Raw genomic sequence first — 18,548 nt, forward strand, 5'->3', positions numbered from 1 at the left:
GGCCTCAAACTCATCCTTCAGCCTCAGCTTCCTCAGTCACTGGGATTATAGGCTGGGCCATCACACTCTGCTTCTGAAAATGAAGCAAGACTATCCAGTTATCATGAAATAAGTGCACACAGATGAGACTCTGGGAGGGAAGCTGTTGGGACAGAATGCTGTCTGATTGGGGCTCTTTACCTTAAAAGATGAAACTTAAAAGAGGTTTCTAGTTTCCAGGCAAATACACAAACACAGCCTGAGTCCTTGTTTCCTTCTTGGGTGCCCCAGGCATGAGCACACTGCAATGCACTTGGCAAAGAGCTAAGAACAACTTGGTATCAATTTACTTTTCAGCAGAAGCCAAAGATGTCTGCTATTGCAGCCTTGAGGTTTTGTGAGTCCTTTTCACATTCAGTTTGTATCATTGTTAAGTTTCCTGTAGTTAGATGCACTGGAGAATCCCAAAGTGGTTGGGCGATAGGAATGGGAGTGAACACTCTGAGCCAGGAAAAACTGAGAGGCCATATGACTTGGGACTCGTTTTCTCTGGAGGGTGGGTATGGTCTCTTCCTCTTACCACAGGCTGCCTACTTTAATACTCCATGCTGACCCTGTGGCTTAGATTAGTCTTGTGTGACATGTGCATGTACATGTGAGCATGTTTATATAGTATACTTTAAAGGATCACATTGGAAAATGAATAATGTAGGGTGTATATAGAATGTGCTACAGTGTAATTATGGTAGCACAAGGTAATCTGATTTGAAATGCTAATTCAGTTTACTTCAGATGTGGTTCTAAAGACCATCATCTTCTTTTATGCATGTCAGCAAGTACTTGTGACTGAAGTCAATTTCTTGTGGTCTCAGGATGGAGAGAATGAGCCTATGGGTTCCTAAACTCTCTATGTTCAACACTTGATGAGATCAATGGTCTGTCTTCACTTCATTTCCTGAATCAATGATTAGATCTAATTTCATCTATTGTGCCTAAAATTTAAGGCCTGATGGTCAGGATGACAACTAGAGATAAAGCTGTAGATAGAGGTAAAACTATCCTAATAGTTTATAATTATAACCTAACTTTGATTCTTGTGGCTGTACAAGTACAGGATTTTTTCTTGGAGACAGGTTCTTAATATGTTGCTTAGGTTTGTTTTGACCTTAATCATCTTTAATTAAATAAATATGTATATGAATGTTTTCCCTGCATGTTGTGTATGAGCACCTGTGTCTGGTGCCATGGAGGTCAAAAGAAGGTCTAAGCGGGTGATCAGAACCAAACTCTGGTCCTCTGCAGGAATAAGCAGTGCTCTTAATTTCTGAGCCCTATCTCTAGCTCTTCACAACACTCTTGCTTCACTCTCTTAAGAAGCTGGGATTATAAGAGGTGTGTGCCAAGGTAGTAGGTTCTACCTGTGCCTTTTTTGTTTGTTAGATGAAGTCAGAGAAATGGGGATCCATTGTTTAAGTGGACTGTCCTAGGCTGTTCTGATACAGAAATCAGAGCCCCCTTTATCGATGCCTCTTACCCTATTTGCTTAAAGGCCAAAAATAACAGCATTTCTTAGGACTGATTTTCCTTTAAAAAATATATTGAATATGATAGTGTGTGCATGTCACAGATCTTAATGATTGAGGTTAAGGTTAAAAATAAAAAGAAGGCAAGGAAGACTAAAGAGATGACTCAGTGGTTAAGAGTACTTGCTGCTCTTGCAGAGCACCCAGGTTTAGTTCTAGTACCCACATGATTCACATCTTTAATTCTAGTTTCCAGAAAACCTGAATTATGCTCTTTCCTAGCATCTGAGAGTACCAGGCATGAATATGGTACACATACATATATGCAGGTCTCTCTTACACACCAATCTTAAACAAAAGACAAGGGAATAGCTACTGGCTATGCTGAACCTCACAGGATGTCACCTTAAAGATATCACCAACAGTTGATATCTGCTGAGGGCTTATTGTGTATCAGTCATGGCATGTGTGTTTACCAGCCTGTTTTCTAACTGGCAGTACAAGGGATAGATTGTTTTTTTTTTGTTTGTTTGTTTTTAAACGGAATAAATAGACTCAGAGATGATGGTTAGCATATGTCCAGATAGTGAAAGAGAATTGGAAAAGACAAAGACAACGCAAATATCCTCATGAAAAGGAGGAAGGATAGATAGTGGGCAGATAAAAACAATCGATATCCAATGCAGAGATCTCATTGGAATAGAAGAGGGCCACCTAGCTGATAAACAAAGAAAACGATTTGTTACTTTTCAATAGGAGATAAATGCTTGATTCATGACTCACTTGTTCATCTACTTAAGAGTGCAGTGCTGTCTTGTCTATAAGCCTGGCTAATAGCAAGTTGATTCAGTAGTACAAATGGAATAAGCTATTCCTAAAAATGTTTCCATCAAACTATTTAGGTCTGAAGGAGAGAAAAATCTCAAATGCGATGTGAAGAAGACAAACATGTCTTCTAGAAATGAAGTCCAAAGGTAAATAATTTAGATCAATGTTCATCAGGAATCTTCTGCTCTCTGGCTCTACCAGCATCCATTCAGAGGTCTTCCTTAAGGTCCAACAGCAACACACCTCAGGATTCAAGCATTAGGTTTAGCTTCTAACTGGCAAGTGGAAGAAGAGATGATGGGTACATTTTTAAGGCAAGTCTCAACAGTTGCTTATGTCTTTGGCTATAAAAAAATCTAGTAGGTATGATTGCTAATCTTGTGTCATTTGTACTGGGTTAGGGAGAACAGAGAAACCAAGCAAAGCAATATTTTTAGTTTCAAGACTAGTGTGTGAGGACTAAGTACAGGAAGATCTACTTCCAATGCCGGTAAACAGAAAGAACAAAGATTCTGACCTTTGGATCTGGATTGAACCATTCTCCCAATATCCTGTTGGTTCTTCCTCTTTGAGAACCTGAATTTAGTGGGATTATACTTGCCTAACAGGACGAGAAGTGTGTTTATTCGAAGAACAGATGCAATGGTTCTCAACTTTCCTAATGCTGTGATTCTTTAATACAGTTCCCCATGTTGTGGTAACTCACAACCAGTTGTGGTGACCCTCAACCACAAAATTATTTGTTGCTACTTAATTTTTCTACTACTATGACTTGTAATGTAAATAACTGATATGTGACCCTGTGGGATTGAGACTCCTGGGTTGAAAACCACTGAATAAAAGGAGATGACCAGTCTTCTTTCAGAATGTGGCTAATGGTCAGCCCTTTCTCTGCTGTAGGAAGAGGCCTTTTCAAAGGTTGAGCTTTGGTCATCTGGAATGCAAGCATTTTTCAAAAGGGAGTTGTGAAATTCATCTTTATTCTGTTCCTCTTTCTTTTAGAACTGGAGATTCAAGTTAAGCCTTGAATGTATGAGGCAGATGCTCTACCATGATTTTTTAATTTTTTAATTTTTTTTATATTTTAAACTCTTGAAACTAGCCATGTACCAGACAGACTTTTAACATGCAGCAATTGTCCTCCTCTGAACTTTTAGTGCTGTGCTGCCCATTTGAACATTATATTTTGATCAGGAAAAAGTCCAGGTTCAATGTAACAGTCTTTAAAGTTATATTCAAATTATTAAATTTAGAAACAGCATTTTCTTATAAAGGGCACTTGCTTTATATAACCACAAAGCCATGTTAACAAATCTATTGAGCTTTTCATTCAAGTGTTTCCTAATTTTAACTGATATCAAATCACCTTCTAGAAAGACTGGAACAATGTACATTCCCACCAATTATGTATTAAAAGTTCTCATTTATTTCTAATTTTTGCTACTACTGTAGATAATTGCTACTTTAGATTTTGTATCTTTTAAAAATATCTATGTGTATGAGTGTTTGCCTCCATGTATGTGTGTATGTATGCACGTGGTATGCACACACATGGTATGCAAGGTCAGTATAAGGCATCACATGGAGCTTGGGATGGTTGTAAGCTGCCATATGGGTGCTAGGAACTGAATTGAGGGTCTACAAGAGCAGCTGGAACTCTTAATGTCTACGACAACTCTTTAACCCCCTTTCTTTCATTTTCATTTAGACACTGTATTTTTTTTTGTGTTTATAAAAGTGGGTTGCCATCATAACTTCCCTTAATACTTTTTTGCTTAAGAAATACATTATGAACAGACCACAGTTGAATAAGAGATCTGACTTCCATGTTCAATTAACTTCTTATACTATATCTGTCTGTATTATTATTTTTAGCATATGTTTAGAGAATCTTCAAAGAAGGGCTACTGGCTGAAAAAACACACATTTCAAACTTTAATTTCTTTCAAATTACCTTTTAAAAAGACTGGTACAATCTACACTTCCAACAAAAATGTTAATAAAATAACTGTCCTAATTTTTGTTAGCACTGTAGGTAGTTGCTGATGTTTGCCATCTGATTGTTGTGTACCTTTTGATGGTAGATTTGTGTTTCAGTGATTGCTTTGGATCTTTTCATGTTTACAGAAGAGCACACTGGCTCATGCACAGATTGAATGGCCACTGGAGGGAGTCACAGCTCTTTCACTCACTGTGTAACATGGGCAAGTTACTTTATTTCTTTAAAGGCTGTCTCTTGCAGGATTATTTCCTCTTAAAGCAGACTATGAAGGCCTGAAACAATACCTACCATAAAAAAGCCCAAAATGACCAACAATTCCATGAATGTGCCATGTTCTGATGAGCCACCCAATACTACAGTAATCCCTTGATATTCAGCCTAGTGGCACCGGGTGTTCGTGTTTTCTACTCTTATGGTCACATAACAAAACTGTCTTAACAAAGCATTTCTCAGGATATATGCCTGTTGTTAAATGTCACAAAACTGTTGGTGTAGTTTATAGGAATCCTGTGTATAGGGATAATAATCATGAATCTTTTACTTCTGTTGGAGGTGTATCTTAGTCTAACAAATCTTTTAGAGTTGCTTTATATAGATCATTCTCTTTATGTTTCTAGGAACCCTTTTTTATGAATGCCTACTGGTTTTCTTTCAGTTAACCATGTTACTTTTAGAAGTAATACAATAAATTTAGCTCAGTCTTTTAGGAATTTGGGATCTCATCTTCAAATGCCAGTTTGCAGAAAGGACCAGGGTTTTATTTTTTGCCTAAAACCATGTCTCTGGACTGAAGCTGCTCTCTTCAGTTATCCAATGAACAATTAACTGTTTCCCAAACTAATGATTTTGGTTTCAGATCCCCTATTCACATTTGCTTTTGATACACTATTCCTCTGAAGGAAAACACAAAAGAAGAAAGCTTTCCCTCCAGGAATTCTACAAGAGTTACCATACCTTTAATTCAGTTTCAGGGCAAAAATCAATTGCTTTCATGATAGTCTAAAGTTTACTATTTTATTCTCTGGTTCCTTCAAGTCATTTAGTTACCACCAATAGAAACTCACTTAAAAATTACATTTATTTGTATGTATGTTTGGCACAAATATGAGGGTCAGAGGATAATTTGCTGGAGTTGGATCCCTCCTAGTATGTAGATACTGGGTACCCAACCCAGGTTTTCAGGTTTGGCAACAAGTACATTTATCTGCTGAGCCATCTTGCCAATCTTAGAAATTTTTTTTCCTTACAAAGGTTAAATTTATAAAGATGTGTGAGAGTCTACAACTAAAGGAAAATCTGAGTAACTCCTTGAAAATGGGCTCTCCAGGGGATTGTGTATCACTGCCTGTTATCATTTCTTTGGACATTTTCATCAAAACCATTCAATTCCTCTCATTTTTGCCTCTGTAGTTTCTCTTTAAAATCAGAAGTCCTAGCCACAGTGGTGGTGCACACCTTTAATACAGCACTTGAAACCAGGAGTAGGTAGATCTGTGAGATCGTGACCAGCCTGGTCTACAAGCAAGTTTCAGGAAAGCCAGGGATACACAGAGAAGCCCTGTCCCATCAAAAATAAATAAATACCAGGAGTATGAAGTCAGTGTATTCCACAAACTGTTCCACTAAAGCTACATCATATGGAAAGTGAAGGAGTAGCTTTCCAAAGAAAGTGGAGCTCTGTTAGTGACAAAAGTGATTTCAGGCAGACCAAAGCAATAGATGTCCATTAAACCAATGTTTAAATGGAGAAGAGACTCTTTAGTGGACCAGTAGCCAAGATGTAAATGTATACTGTTACAGAAATCAAGAGTGCTTTAAGATACGAAACTTTTTCTAAGCTGAAAACTCAAGGTACATGTGTAACAGATTTAACAATCCAAAGGCCTTGCTAACCTTTATTTCTGTGACAGATTTTAAAAAGGGACTCATTTCCCTCTCTTTGCCTAATGTGGACAATGAAATCAGCATAGTAGGTTAGCCATCACTTTAAAATCTGGGGTAATTGTTCATGTAAGATGAAGCTATCAAGCGCTGATATTGATTCAAGATGTTTTAAGGATGCTTTAAAAACTAAGCAACAATTCCTAAGTTTTAAGCTTCCTAATGTGTAGCAGTCTGCCAGGTCACATAATGTAAGAATATATGTATTAGATTCACTAAACAGTTTTTTTTTTTTTTTTTTTTTTTTTTTTGTTTTTGAGTCAGGGTTTCTCTATGTAGCTTGGCTGTCCTGGAACTTTGTAGACCAGGCTGGCCTCGAACTCAGAAATCCGCCTGCCTCTGCCTCCCAAGTGCTGGGATTACAAGCGTGCACCACCACACCCAGATCAGAGTTATTTTTTAATCTTTTGATAAGCTCTGGGTTAAGTAACTTGCCAATGTCAAACAGCGGGCATTTATTTCTAAAATTATTTATTTTTAAATAAAGTTTAAAAGTAATATAGTCTAAAATAGTCATATAGAATTTGAATCTCATGTACTCTACACTGCTCAAACCAGTAACCTAAGCATTTACAAAGATAAGCACACACCTTTAAATAAATGGGTCCACACCATACACTTCTATCAACTGTTTCACTTAACCCATTGTGGCCATTTTTCTATGTCTGGTCACAATAAATGTACCTTATTTATGTTAACTATGTAGGTTTTCTTTTATTGGTGAACCATACTGTATGCAACAAATTTCACTTGAAGTTTTGTACCAGTAAGTTTTATGTTTCTGTAGTGTATTATTCTCAATTTCTGTTATGCCTTTAGAAAATAATTTCAATGTGGCCTTGGCCTCTAGTAACTTGAACATGCCAAGTTTCATTGCTTCTAACTACTGTTATTAGTCAGGACTCAATTTCAAGTCACAGAAACCCAACTCAAAGTAACTTAAACAAAAAAGGGAATTTATTGGTTCACATAACTGAAAAGTCCAGGTGATGTACTATTAGCTTCAGGCACAGTTGGATACAGGGGCATAAATGTGGTCATCAGAACTCAAGTCTCTTCCTCTTTTGGCTCCATTTCCCTCTGTACTGGCTTCATTTTCTGCCTGGCTCATTCAACATAGTAGGCCCTGTTGGTTTGAGTTTTCTCCTACAAAGCTAAAGCATCTAAGAGAACTTCTCCACAACCGAGAAAACACCTAGGGTTGATTATCATTGGACAAACTTGAATCATGCATCCATTCCTGAACTAATTACTAGAGTCAAGATGGACTTTGCTGTGATTGATGAGGTTGCAACAAAATGTCCAGCACAAAAAGACTGTCTAAACCACAAGGACTGAAAATTGGAGATGGTTCCAAAAAACATCAGGAAGTTAAGAGATGGAAATGGTGGCTGGGCAATAAGAAACTAACATCCAGGATAAGACCAGATATAGAGAGTAATCTTTGCCCATAAAGTTGACTTTCAGCAGCTGGTATTTCTTCCTTGGTAATCAAATTCTAAATATCACCAGGAGTGATGTCTGTTCTGTCCTCAGGAAACCTACAATTCACTTGAATAGACAATTTCCATTAACATCATAGTCTAGGATTCACCGTAAGGTCCCCATTTAAGTCATTATCAGAGCCCCACTACAATGGTGATATGAAGCAGGAAAACTAGCCTCCTACTTGGCAAGCAGGTCTGTGAGGCAATTTGAGTTAGTGGCAAATTAAGTTCAGCAGTAAACTTCTGGTGTTGCTGTTTCTTGTCAAGGTGAACCTCACAATTTCCGGGCCAATCATATTCATTTCTGAGTTACCAAAGAAATAAGCAATGTACTCTGCTGTCAACATTCTATACTCCTATTAGATCAAACAGATGTTTCAGGTGTTGAAAATAAGCAGGGTTGTTCTCTACTTCTCAACATTGCTGGTCAAGGAATATGCAGCATGGTCCTTCCTGTTCTGGTGGGGTGAGGTACGGGTTCCTTCTAGTCAAAATTCCTTGGTGGAATTGGGCACGAGAGAGGCTGAAACTGACTGTAGTCTTCTCATAGCCAGTTAATCCGATTGCAGTAGCATGTCAAAAAAGGCAGGTTAAGAGCTGAAGATAGGTAAACTTCAGCAGGGCCAGCCATACCAATAATTAAACTATAATCTAGAAGAACAGGGAGATTAATAATGATGCTTTGTAAATTAGTTTTTGTCCTGGGTACTCCACAGGGTTTAGTCCAGACATTTTTGGATCTTAAAGGGCCAGTTGGGTATAGCAGCTTTCATTTTCTTGCTCATCTGTGCAAGAACTGTCAGCTTAGAAGGCTATATCCTCATTGCAGACTTGAGGTTCTAGTTATGAGTTTATGCTACATCTGGGAACAATAGGATCGTAGAGTCAGGTTTGTCATAGTTGGCTCTACTTTCTTTGGTAATCAAGTCTTCACCTTCTGTAATACAGCCCGTCTCTAAGAATCATCTTAAAAACAAGTCAAGACCTCAGACTGGTTGGGTGGCATTGATTTAGATGAAATCCAAGACAAGAAGATAGTAGAAAAGGCCCTAGATTAAGGCTTTTGCCTTAAGTTTTGTTTTTTTCTACTTATCCAATCACTGATTAGATTCCTGATTCTTTGTTTTAACTGAGTATGGCAGGAGGGAATAGCTGGCAGTGTAGCTTAGTTTTGTTTTTAATACAAACACCAAAGAAAGAGCTAGCAATGTAGAGGTAATAGAAAAGTGAATCTGTAATTTCTTTACAAATAGTAGTTGCATATACAAGCAGAAGTCATCCAGAGTTTGATTTGTTAATTGTGAGCAGTCTAGAATAACAAGATCTGAGTCTGATTTGATTTGTGGTGAGAATCATGTAACCATGATTAGTTTAGAGGATAAGAAACAAGGATATAAAGAAGGCAGTTCCAACATTTACCCAGTGCACTCAGAGTAGCTGATAGCATTTGGCCCTTAAATTGATTATGAAGTAGAGAAATAAGCTTTTCTCAGGTCACAAATTGAAGTCTTGTTCACTATGATGATTTGGATAGTCAGGAATTTTATCCTTTCTAAAAAAGTAATCTTAATGTCTTAAGAATACTTCATAGTAAGGAATAATGTCAGCCACTCTGCTAAGAGACTGGTGAAATTCCATTGAAATATCCCAAGGACAGAAACTCAGTAATACTGAAAAAATCTTTAGCTGCCATTTATAGATTTTTTTCCAAGTTAGTCTATCTTTCCAGCAAACAGGTTGACAATATGCTACTTGAGGAGACTAGCAAGCTATCATAGCCTAGAGTCAAATGCCTATGTCAAACTTTGCCTATCACACACATAAGAGTCGATGGTATGAAGACTAATCTTTTAATATTTCACTGGGTAGAGGGACACTTTCCAGCCACATTTTAAGTCACACATATGATAAAGGATGCTCAAAGATTGTGTCTTCAGGATCATCTGTTCCATATAGTGGTGAGTAGTTAATTTTGAATAGACAAGTATACACATGTTGGAGAAATTTAGTTTGGTTTTTTTAAGCCCTGGAAAGAGTATTTATTAAATAACAAAAAACAATGGAGCAGTTTAATTACTATTGCATCAACGTGACTTGAAACTTGAGACAATGAATGATAACCAGGTTGCAAGTCCCTTTAGGAAAAATTGTATTTCAATTCTGCTTCATAGTTAATGGTCATCCTTTTTACATGGAATACCATAGTTAACGAGGAGAGGTCAAATGAACAACTTGGTCCAAGATGGCCTCAAGGAGGCATCAGCTTCAATACCAGCTCTCAGGCAATTTACATACACTTCCAAGTCGTGTACTTCCAGTACCACTAGTTATAGCTATGTTTCTGAAAGTCAATAGGGTTCTTCAGTGTAGGATACACATGAATTGCTCTCTGGCTCTATCCAACTCCAGGAAGTCCACTTGGATGGAATGCTATTAATAAAACTTCATTAGACAATGCTGTATTATCATCATTCTCTGGATAAAGCATCTCCAAACATGTTGTGCATCAACTGAAGAACTGTTTTGAGTTAGAAGTACATAAAAGGAATGCCAAACATGTTGTCTAGGGCAGTGATTTCAAGCAGAATTTTCTGAAGAATTTTTCATAAGGAAGTCCCTTTAGGCATCACCATGGTGGTAAAGGAAGATGGTTGTGGCAGGTTGTAGACCTCAACTCCCACTTCACTACTTCATCCAGAGCAGCTTCACTTTACTCTGGACTTCCACATAGTTTTCCTTCAAAGAACTTCATGAGCACAAAGCCTTTGGAAAATCAGTGATAAGTTGTTCACAAAATGCTGAAATACAAAAAATAGGTCATGGAAACCAAAATGTGGGTAAGCAAGCTCAATGCAAAGACAAAGTAGACAAAGTTTTTCTATTCTTTCTCTATGTGAACCATGTTACAGATTAATAAAATTTAAATTTTATTGTAAGTTTTAAAGTTGGGCTTAATAATGACTAAAAGCGTCAACCATGCTCTATTGGTTGTCATTAAATATCTGAACAGCACAAATTGGGAGATTAACAAAAAGATATGAAAATAGTTTGGGGGAAGTTAAGGGAGTATGATCAAAATATATTGCATGAAATTCCCCCCAAAAATGATAAAAAATAAATATTAAAGATGATTACCAGGGAACGAGATTATTGGTTTTAAGTTGCAATAACACTGGGAAATGTATCCATTTCTTTGCAAATATTACTTGAGAAGTCCATGGTTGGATGACTTCACTTAAGCAGTAAGATCTCAGTGGGCCACAACTCTAATTCTATGAAAAATCTTTTTTTTTTCTCCTTACACACCTGAGAAGCAATCCCCTTAAAAGTTACAGAACTCCAGTGAGAAGTTATTGCTAACTCAACTAAGAAAAAAAATCATCCCCCCCTCAGATTCTTCCCGATTATCCCATAAATATTTTAGTGGTTCTTTTGACAAAAAGGTAATCAAAATGTGTAATCCTCAGATGTAACACACTAATTCGATCATTTAACAACAAAGTATGAGAAAAAGGGTATTTCAAAGACAATGAATTTATTATGGGGTCTCCAGGCCAATCTACTAATAATTACTGGTTATATCACTGAGTTTCCGTTCTGTTAAAAAGAATGTAGGAAAAAAAAAAAAAACCCGCAGCAATCCATGTGTCCAATCATTGGGCTAAATGAAGCTTTGCTGCACATCTTGAGACCTTAATACACTACACTGCACTGTTTGTGTGGAAACATATACTACATATTTTATCATGTCATTGGGCAACAAAAAACGATAAACTATATACATATATAAAAGCAAGTGACTCATTCTACCTATTTGGGAACAGAAGATTACAGGTAAGCTTTCTGTGTTCAGGAACATTAACAAAACTTAAAGCAATTAACAAACATAGCAGATCTGTAGATAATTGAGTTCTTGGGGAAACCATGAAAATCTAAAATCTTTTGTTTCATATTGTATGTTCTTTCCTATTTTTTTCTCAAACCAACCACCACTATGGAGACTGCTTATTTCTACACTTTAGGAATGTCATCAAGGGATGTTCTAGCTGTAGTTATCACAACTGCACTTCAAACATTGTGCTCTAATAAGGGCACCATATCAATTGGAAGCAAATGCATTTTTCAGTCTCCAGTAGTTTTAATACTGTGGATAAAGCAAAGGCTAAGATAATACTGGACTGGGAGTCAGGACTAACTTCTATCACTGTGTCACCTAGGCATTGCTGAAGTACTTAAACTTCTGCTCTCTCATTTCAAAAAGTGGTGTAACTATGTTAATTGGCTTAAATGAAAGTGCTTTGAACCTGTAAAGTGCTATATAAACAGAGGAGATTACCATGTAGGCTCTATCTTGATATATCAAGAGGCCTTTTCAGGAATCTGGTTGAAGCCTTGTAAGATGGTTAGGTAAAGGGATTCCTCAGTAGAATTTCTTAAATTGGTGTGAAAAGCTTTGGTTCCTGAGCAACCCGAAGATGATACTATGAGGAATTCAATATGCCTTGGTTTTGATCCCAATGGGTCAGAATATCTGCTTTCTCATTCAGTAGACAGCTACAGATTTGAAGTAGGAAGAGTCCAGTGGCCTTGACAGGATCCCAGGCAGTTCATGAAACTTCAATCATTTGAGATTGTGGAGTAGGGTCCAATGTTATTCTCAGAGATGATGCCTTTCTTCAGTGTTGACAATATAAACAAAACAAAATCCCCTGGTCCAAGTTTACTGTGTGTCTCTGAAGAATAAACTGCAGAAATGAACTGTACATTTATGGAATAAACTTGGCCTTTGTTGTGATAAAATAGCTTCAGTTATTTGGCTTGAAGACTCTTGACTGCACTATAAAGGGCTGTGCTGAATCTGGACAGAATAGGACAGGAGTGGAGGTAAAGGCCACATCATGATGGCTGAATGCTTCTTGGGTCACAGTGGTCCACTGGAATGGTGTCTTCTTCAGTAGTAAGGTGGTAGGAATCACCACGGACAAAAATCCAAGTACCAGGTCTGTAGGCTGATGGAGTAGCAGAAGGAAGGTCATTGGAGGGTCCAGGTGAACATTCAGCAATCAGGAGGCACGGGACTAGAAGGGGCAGGGAAAAAAAAAAAGGTAACAAAGACATGGAATTATAAAGAGGAGTCTAACACTGGGGTGAGGGTCTACTGTCAGCATATCTACTGTCTGATGGATATTCACAAACCTGGCTTAGATGGTGATAGAAATTGCTAGAAGAGCGGGTCAGCAAAAAAGTAAAAGCTGGATGAACAAATGCAAAATGTTCCCTGGCAAAGTTAACTGTCTCAGGGATGTGACAAATAGAAAATGCCTTAAAAGTCCTACACGTGGGGCAGTAATGTGCTCAGGCATTGTATAAATAATTTTAATGGGGTTTCTATCCCTACAACTATCAGGTTGGCCATTAGTTGGTAGGAAGAAAAGTTTTCATAATTGGCATACACACACACACACAAAAAGATTTTTAGGTAACATACTAACTTTACTCTTAACTTTCCTGGTGCCGTCCTAATGCTGTCTTATGCTCTTGTCCTTTACACACTGCCCTAACCTTTATATTAACAAGTTATATTTTGAGTAAGTGTAAGGCCTTGGTTGGTCCCATTCTTGTCTTTAACAATTTGATTCTCAGTTTCTTTTTAGGTCATATGATTCCCTAAATCTAGGATTATGAAATAAAGCATGAAATCTAATCAATTCTTTTTATCTAGAGTAACGTTAATTATAATGTAGCAATTATTCACACTGAGGATTAAGGGTCCCTGCTTTTAAAAAGGCCTCATTAGAAATGGCAGAATGTTTGGGTAAAGATACATAAAACCAAGACTCTTACTTTTAGTGTTTCCTATATGGAAAAAGAAAAAAATGCATGCAAGGAACCAGACTTTGCATATAAGAGATTAAAGTTATCCTAAAGATGTTCTTTTTAATATTAAGAGAGTTACAGGGTTAGAGAGCATCTTAGTTTTATGAAATGGCAGAGATTGGCCAGGTGAAGAACCACAGAAGTGCATTTCCAGGGTAGAGAGTATCAACAGCAGAGGTGCAGAAATGAAAAGTAAGGCATTTTGGAAAGTGGCAAGTACCGTAGTTCACTTTGGATGGAGTGTTGTCAGTTTGCACTGATGGTCTGGACAGAAACTTGGGTCTTCAAGTTCCCAGTAACAGTGCTGGTGGCAGTGCTTGGTGAGTCGTTGCCTCTTTACTCACAGCAAAATCAACAGTTCCAAAATCGAATACAAAACGTCCACCTCCAGAGTTCCTGTCATATCTTGACAAGTTCTTCTAGATCACAGGTCCAGTTCTTGAAACTCTGGGAGCCTGGAGTCTATGATGGCAGCTACACTGGAAAGTGTATCCACTCCCAACTCCTGCAAATACTTCATGAACCTCCAATCCTGGACATCTGTGTTTTGTTATGGAATTTCAAGCTTTTAAGTTCCAGTTGATTTTTTTTTCTCCTTCTCCAGAGGAAAGCCTTTTAACACCACAGTCTTAAAGAGTCTTTTGAGGTACATCCAGACTTAATTACAAAAGAGCTAAGACCAACACAGTTTTTCTTCAAAACTGTCATTTCTCTTGAAAGGAAACCATTTGTCTCTGGCCCTTTGGTAAAGGGAATAGTCAACTTACTTTTTTAGACATTTGAATAAAATATCAGAATTGGTAACATCTAATCATACAAAATACACTTAAATATGTTTGTGTTCACTTGCTTAGAGAGCTGTACCACTTGATAAGCACCACTCCACAAAACAAAAATGTTTGAAACCCAACTGTTCAAACATTTTAATAGTGTTTGCTGGATAATGGCCTGGAATTTGATAAAAAGCAGCTGACAAACAAACAAACAAACGGTATTTTGGCCATTCAGTCTCACATTTGCAAGCAATTAGAATACAAGGCTGGCTAGGAAAAAGTTAAGCTTCAAAATGATTCCAAATATATTGATTTTGTGTTTCAGCCAGAGTCCAACAAAGCTTTTTCAAAAACTTTTAACCTTCAATTTAAAAAACAAAACAAAACAAAAAAAACAACAAAAAAAAATAATCCCAAACATCTTCAGGAATCCAACGCCTGGTTCAGTCTGTTCCAAGGAGCCCGCTTTCTAAAAATCCATGTGCACCATTAACTGGTTTTGGCAGCACCATTTAAAAATAAGCCTGTTCACTATCAACCACGCAAACCAGGGATACAAAATAGGAGCAAATAATGGATGCCCATCATGGTTGTAAAAAATAGTTAATGAAAGAAAAGTAGTCAGGCACCAGTACGAGCAGCAGAAAACAATCCTGGGCCAAAGATTACACTTCTTGTTACTAGAGAACACATTCACTCCTAATCGTAGCTGCTTTGTATTGGGTGCCATTGTACCATATGCATCAGCTACTCTTCAGGCACCCTATGGTCAGAGGAAAGGGCTTAGAATGAAAGCCAAGCAGTGAAGTGATGTTACCTGAAACAGCCATTATGCATTAAGAAGCAGCTCACATATACCAGGGACTCAAATGGGGGCTTCATATTGGTTGTGAAGGGTCCCAAATGACATGTAGGCCTCAGTTTCCTCCCGGTGGCAAAAAATGTTCTAAACTCTTCTGAATCACAGCCCCCTTTGAAAACTTGCTACTGAAGGATCTACTCATTCCCCTAGGAAACACTTTCTCACGTGTTTCTGTACAGAAGAAGTTCTGAGAACCTCCCGATCTCCAACTCCAATAAAAGGTTCCCGAATTTAATTTCAGGGAATGAGCAATTGCTATGTCTTCTTGCAACTCAAAGAAAAATAAAAACAATAATCATCTTTATGTAAACCGACACTTTTGAAGAGAGCTTCCAATTCCATACACACACTGATAGGCAGAGGAGGAAACTGAGGCGCAGACAAATTACAGAGTGACTTGCCTAAGGTCACTCGGCCAGCGAGTGGCTAGGCCCGGAAGCAAACCCAGATCTTCCGACTCCGGAGCTCGAATCCCCACCCCGGAGCTGCCGCCAGAGCTCTCGCTCCCCACTAAGGTGGCATAAGCAGGAAAAGGCAAAGGAGAAAGCCCACCACCAACCATCCTCCAGCTCCCTCCTGACCCTCCAACTGGGTCCTAGCAGGCCCTGAAGGGTGGCGCCAGGCCTCCAGGCCGGCCCCGGCCACCCCAGCCTCCCCCGCCGCCTCCCCGGGAGCGGGGCGGAGCAGTTGCCCGCCGCCGCCAACCACCCGGACGACCCCTCGTCGGATCGCAAAAGCATAGGCCGCCGCCCGAGTTCTGCGTACGAGAAGAAAGACGCGGCGCGAGCGCCAACGGCCACCGGGCGCGCGCCGCGGCGGCCGGGCCTGCGCCCCAAGAGCTGGATGCCAGAGCAGGAGAAAGAGCCGCCAACCGATCGCTCGATCGACCGCACGCCCGCTCCTTCGCCCTACCAGACCGGGGAGGGGGGGAGGGCGCGCCAGGGCTTCTTCGAGTTAGGGGCCTGACTCCCCGGCGACAAGACAAGATGGCTCCTCCGCTCTGCGCTGCAGCTACCGTCCCGGCTGCGTCGCTCGGCCCGCCCCCGGTACTGTTCCTTTAAATGGCGGAGAGGGTCAGGAAAGCAGGAAGAGAGGCGCGCGCCCTCACGTGATGGGGGCGGACCAGCCAACCAAGATCCGGTCACGTGGACCAAGGTTGCCCGCCAATCAGAAGGTGGAGTCTCAGGGCGGGGGCGGGAAGACTTCGAGCTCTGTGATTGGTCAAAGATGCGGTGGAGGCCTCGGCGGCAGGGCCGTCCGTCGGGAGTGAGCGAGGTGGTTCGCGCTGCGTGCGCTTACGGAGACAAAGCGGTGGCTGAGGTAGCTGTGGCGGCGGCCGCAGAGCCGTCCTGAACGCTGAATCTCGTGACGCTCGTCCTGTCATCGTCTGTTCAGGCGCGGCGTGTCGCGGTGCGGGCGGCGGCGACAGCGGAGGCAGCGACAGCACATGGTTCCAAGAGCGCGCTGCGGTGGTTGAGTTCCAATTCCGCGGGGAGGGACAAAGGCATCTGCGAGCTGCAGGCAACGCCCGATCGGATCTGGTGGTGCACTCGCCACTGTCCTCTGTTCTCCCAGGATCTGGGACTAACTCCTCTCTGTCAGTAGCGAGGAGGTGGCCACAGGACCCAGGCCTGGGAAGGCCTGAGGGCCCGAGGCCATCTTCTGATGCGTGTGGGGGAAGGGCGCACCTGAGGTGATTCCGGAGGGTGTATTGTGAGGTGTTTCTGTGAGCCACTGTGAGTAATTTCACCCACAACCTGTGGTGATTGTGGCATAATAGCAAGCTGTGTTGGGGCGGGGTTTGGGAAAAGAAATCCGTCAGTCAGTATCAAGGACCTTTCTGTTGGGAAGCGGTGAAGCCAGAAATAGCATCCACTCCACTGCACTGTCCAGTAGAGCACTTTTTTTGAGGAGCCTGGTGTCTTCGGTGGTGACAAAACTCGTCGGTGGTAATGATGTAGGTAACCGTCAGAAGTAGGTCAATTTCCTGAACTTAGGAGAACAGAAAAGGACTTGAAGAACGTGAAATTGAAGCTGTAAACCGCCAAGTTTGAAGACCATTGCGAACCATTCACATTTGATGTACGCCGTAATTGTGTGAAGGAAGCTTGACCCCCCCTCCCAGAGCATTTAAGGACTGTAGGTTTAGAATATAGTTCTTTCCAAAGTATAACATCAGAGTCATTGAAATACTTAAATCCCTCGCAGTTTCAAATATCTGCCTATATTTTGGATAGATACTAGGAAATTTTTGTTTTATGTGTCACTAAGAAGCACAAATTTACCCTTTACTGGACAGAATCCTGAGGAAATCTATTTCACTGTATGTACTTTTCTGTTAACGGGCAAAGACTGGACTCAACACAGTCATGGCCTTCACCAATTACAGCAGTCTCAACCGAGCTCAACTAACCTTTGAATATCTCCACACAAATTCGTAAGTATCTTGTAGGTGCCACTGAGGTAACCAGTATCTCCTCCTTGATGTTAATATGGAAATCCTTTCTCCAGAAAATTTTGCTTTTTTATTCTTTGGCATGTGTCACTGGAGTAATATATATCACTGGATGTCTTGAGCTCTGTATTGAAGAACTGAGATCAGTGAAATATTTGTTGGTAATCTAGAAGAAATGATTTTCACTTACTGGATCAAAATTTTCAAAATACAAACTTAATATCATACTGAGTTGTTTCATCCAAGTGCTTAATAGGAATCCAACAAAACTGCTCTTTGGATCATCAGAATTTGGACCATCTAGTATCAACTGTTGCACATCTTTAGTAACAGCCTAGACAATTGGGTTTAAACAAGTGTTTTTAACGACAGCAACAACCACAAGATAATGACATAAATGACCAACTTGGAAGAAGAAAGTGTTTGTTAATTTTCAGCAAACAATTGTTTTTTTCTTTTTGGCAAATTGGCAGTACATCCTATGTAGTTTATATATGCTAAAGAAGAGTGTTAATTTCTTTAAAGTCCTTGATTTAGGTATTCTTTTCCCAAAATATGTGAAATCACAGAAGCATGCTGTGTTCATGGTTCTTGAGTAAGTGAAGAGATTAACACCATTATCATTCGGTGTGGAATATTTTAGGGTTTGTTTATTTGTTTAGTTTGGAAACGGTCTTTCCACCTAGCCTAGCCTGGCCTGAACCAGACGGGGTGGTCTGGAACTCAAGAGATCTGCCTGCCTCTGCCTCCTAAATGCTGGGATTATAGATGTGTGCCACCAAGCCCTTCATTAAGTTATCTTGCCAGAGTCTAATCTTTCT

At 39.8% G+C, this 18,548-nt stretch overlaps 2 protein-coding genes across 4 annotated transcripts in view; one reads left to right on the forward strand and one right to left on the reverse strand.

Moving 5' to 3' along the window:
* Positions 1–7,208: 7,208 nt before the first annotated feature.
* On the reverse strand, positions 7,209–16,656 carry Tug1 (taurine up-regulated 1). The gene is made up of 4 exons (XM_052199708.1): positions 16,572–16,656; positions 13,858–16,219; positions 12,097–12,838; positions 7,209–10,558 (listed from the first exon to the last, which is right to left on the reverse strand). The coding sequence occupies exons 1-2, from the start codon at positions 16,654–16,656 to the stop codon at positions 15,783–15,785; spliced, it is 522 nt and encodes a 173-aa protein (XP_052055668.1). The 3' UTR covers positions 7,209–10,558; positions 12,097–12,838; positions 13,858–15,782.
* Positions 16,206–18,548, forward strand: part of Morc2 (MORC family CW-type zinc finger 2) — a 42,833-nt gene continuing 40,490 nt past the window's right edge. For all 3 annotated transcript variants that reach the window (XR_007980283.1, XM_052199452.1, XM_052199453.1), the window contains exon 1: positions 16,206–17,709. Coding sequence is in view for 2 of the 3 variants with exons in the window: in XM_052199452.1 (XP_052055412.1) it covers positions 17,642–17,709 (68 nt within the window). In the remaining variant the exon portion in view is untranslated. The remainder of the gene's footprint in view (positions 17,710–18,548) is intronic.

This window comes from Apodemus sylvaticus, chromosome 11, assembly GCF_947179515.1.
Source record: "Apodemus sylvaticus chromosome 11, mApoSyl1.1, whole genome shotgun sequence".
Lineage (NCBI taxonomy): Eukaryota > Metazoa > Chordata > Mammalia > Rodentia > Muridae > Apodemus > Apodemus sylvaticus.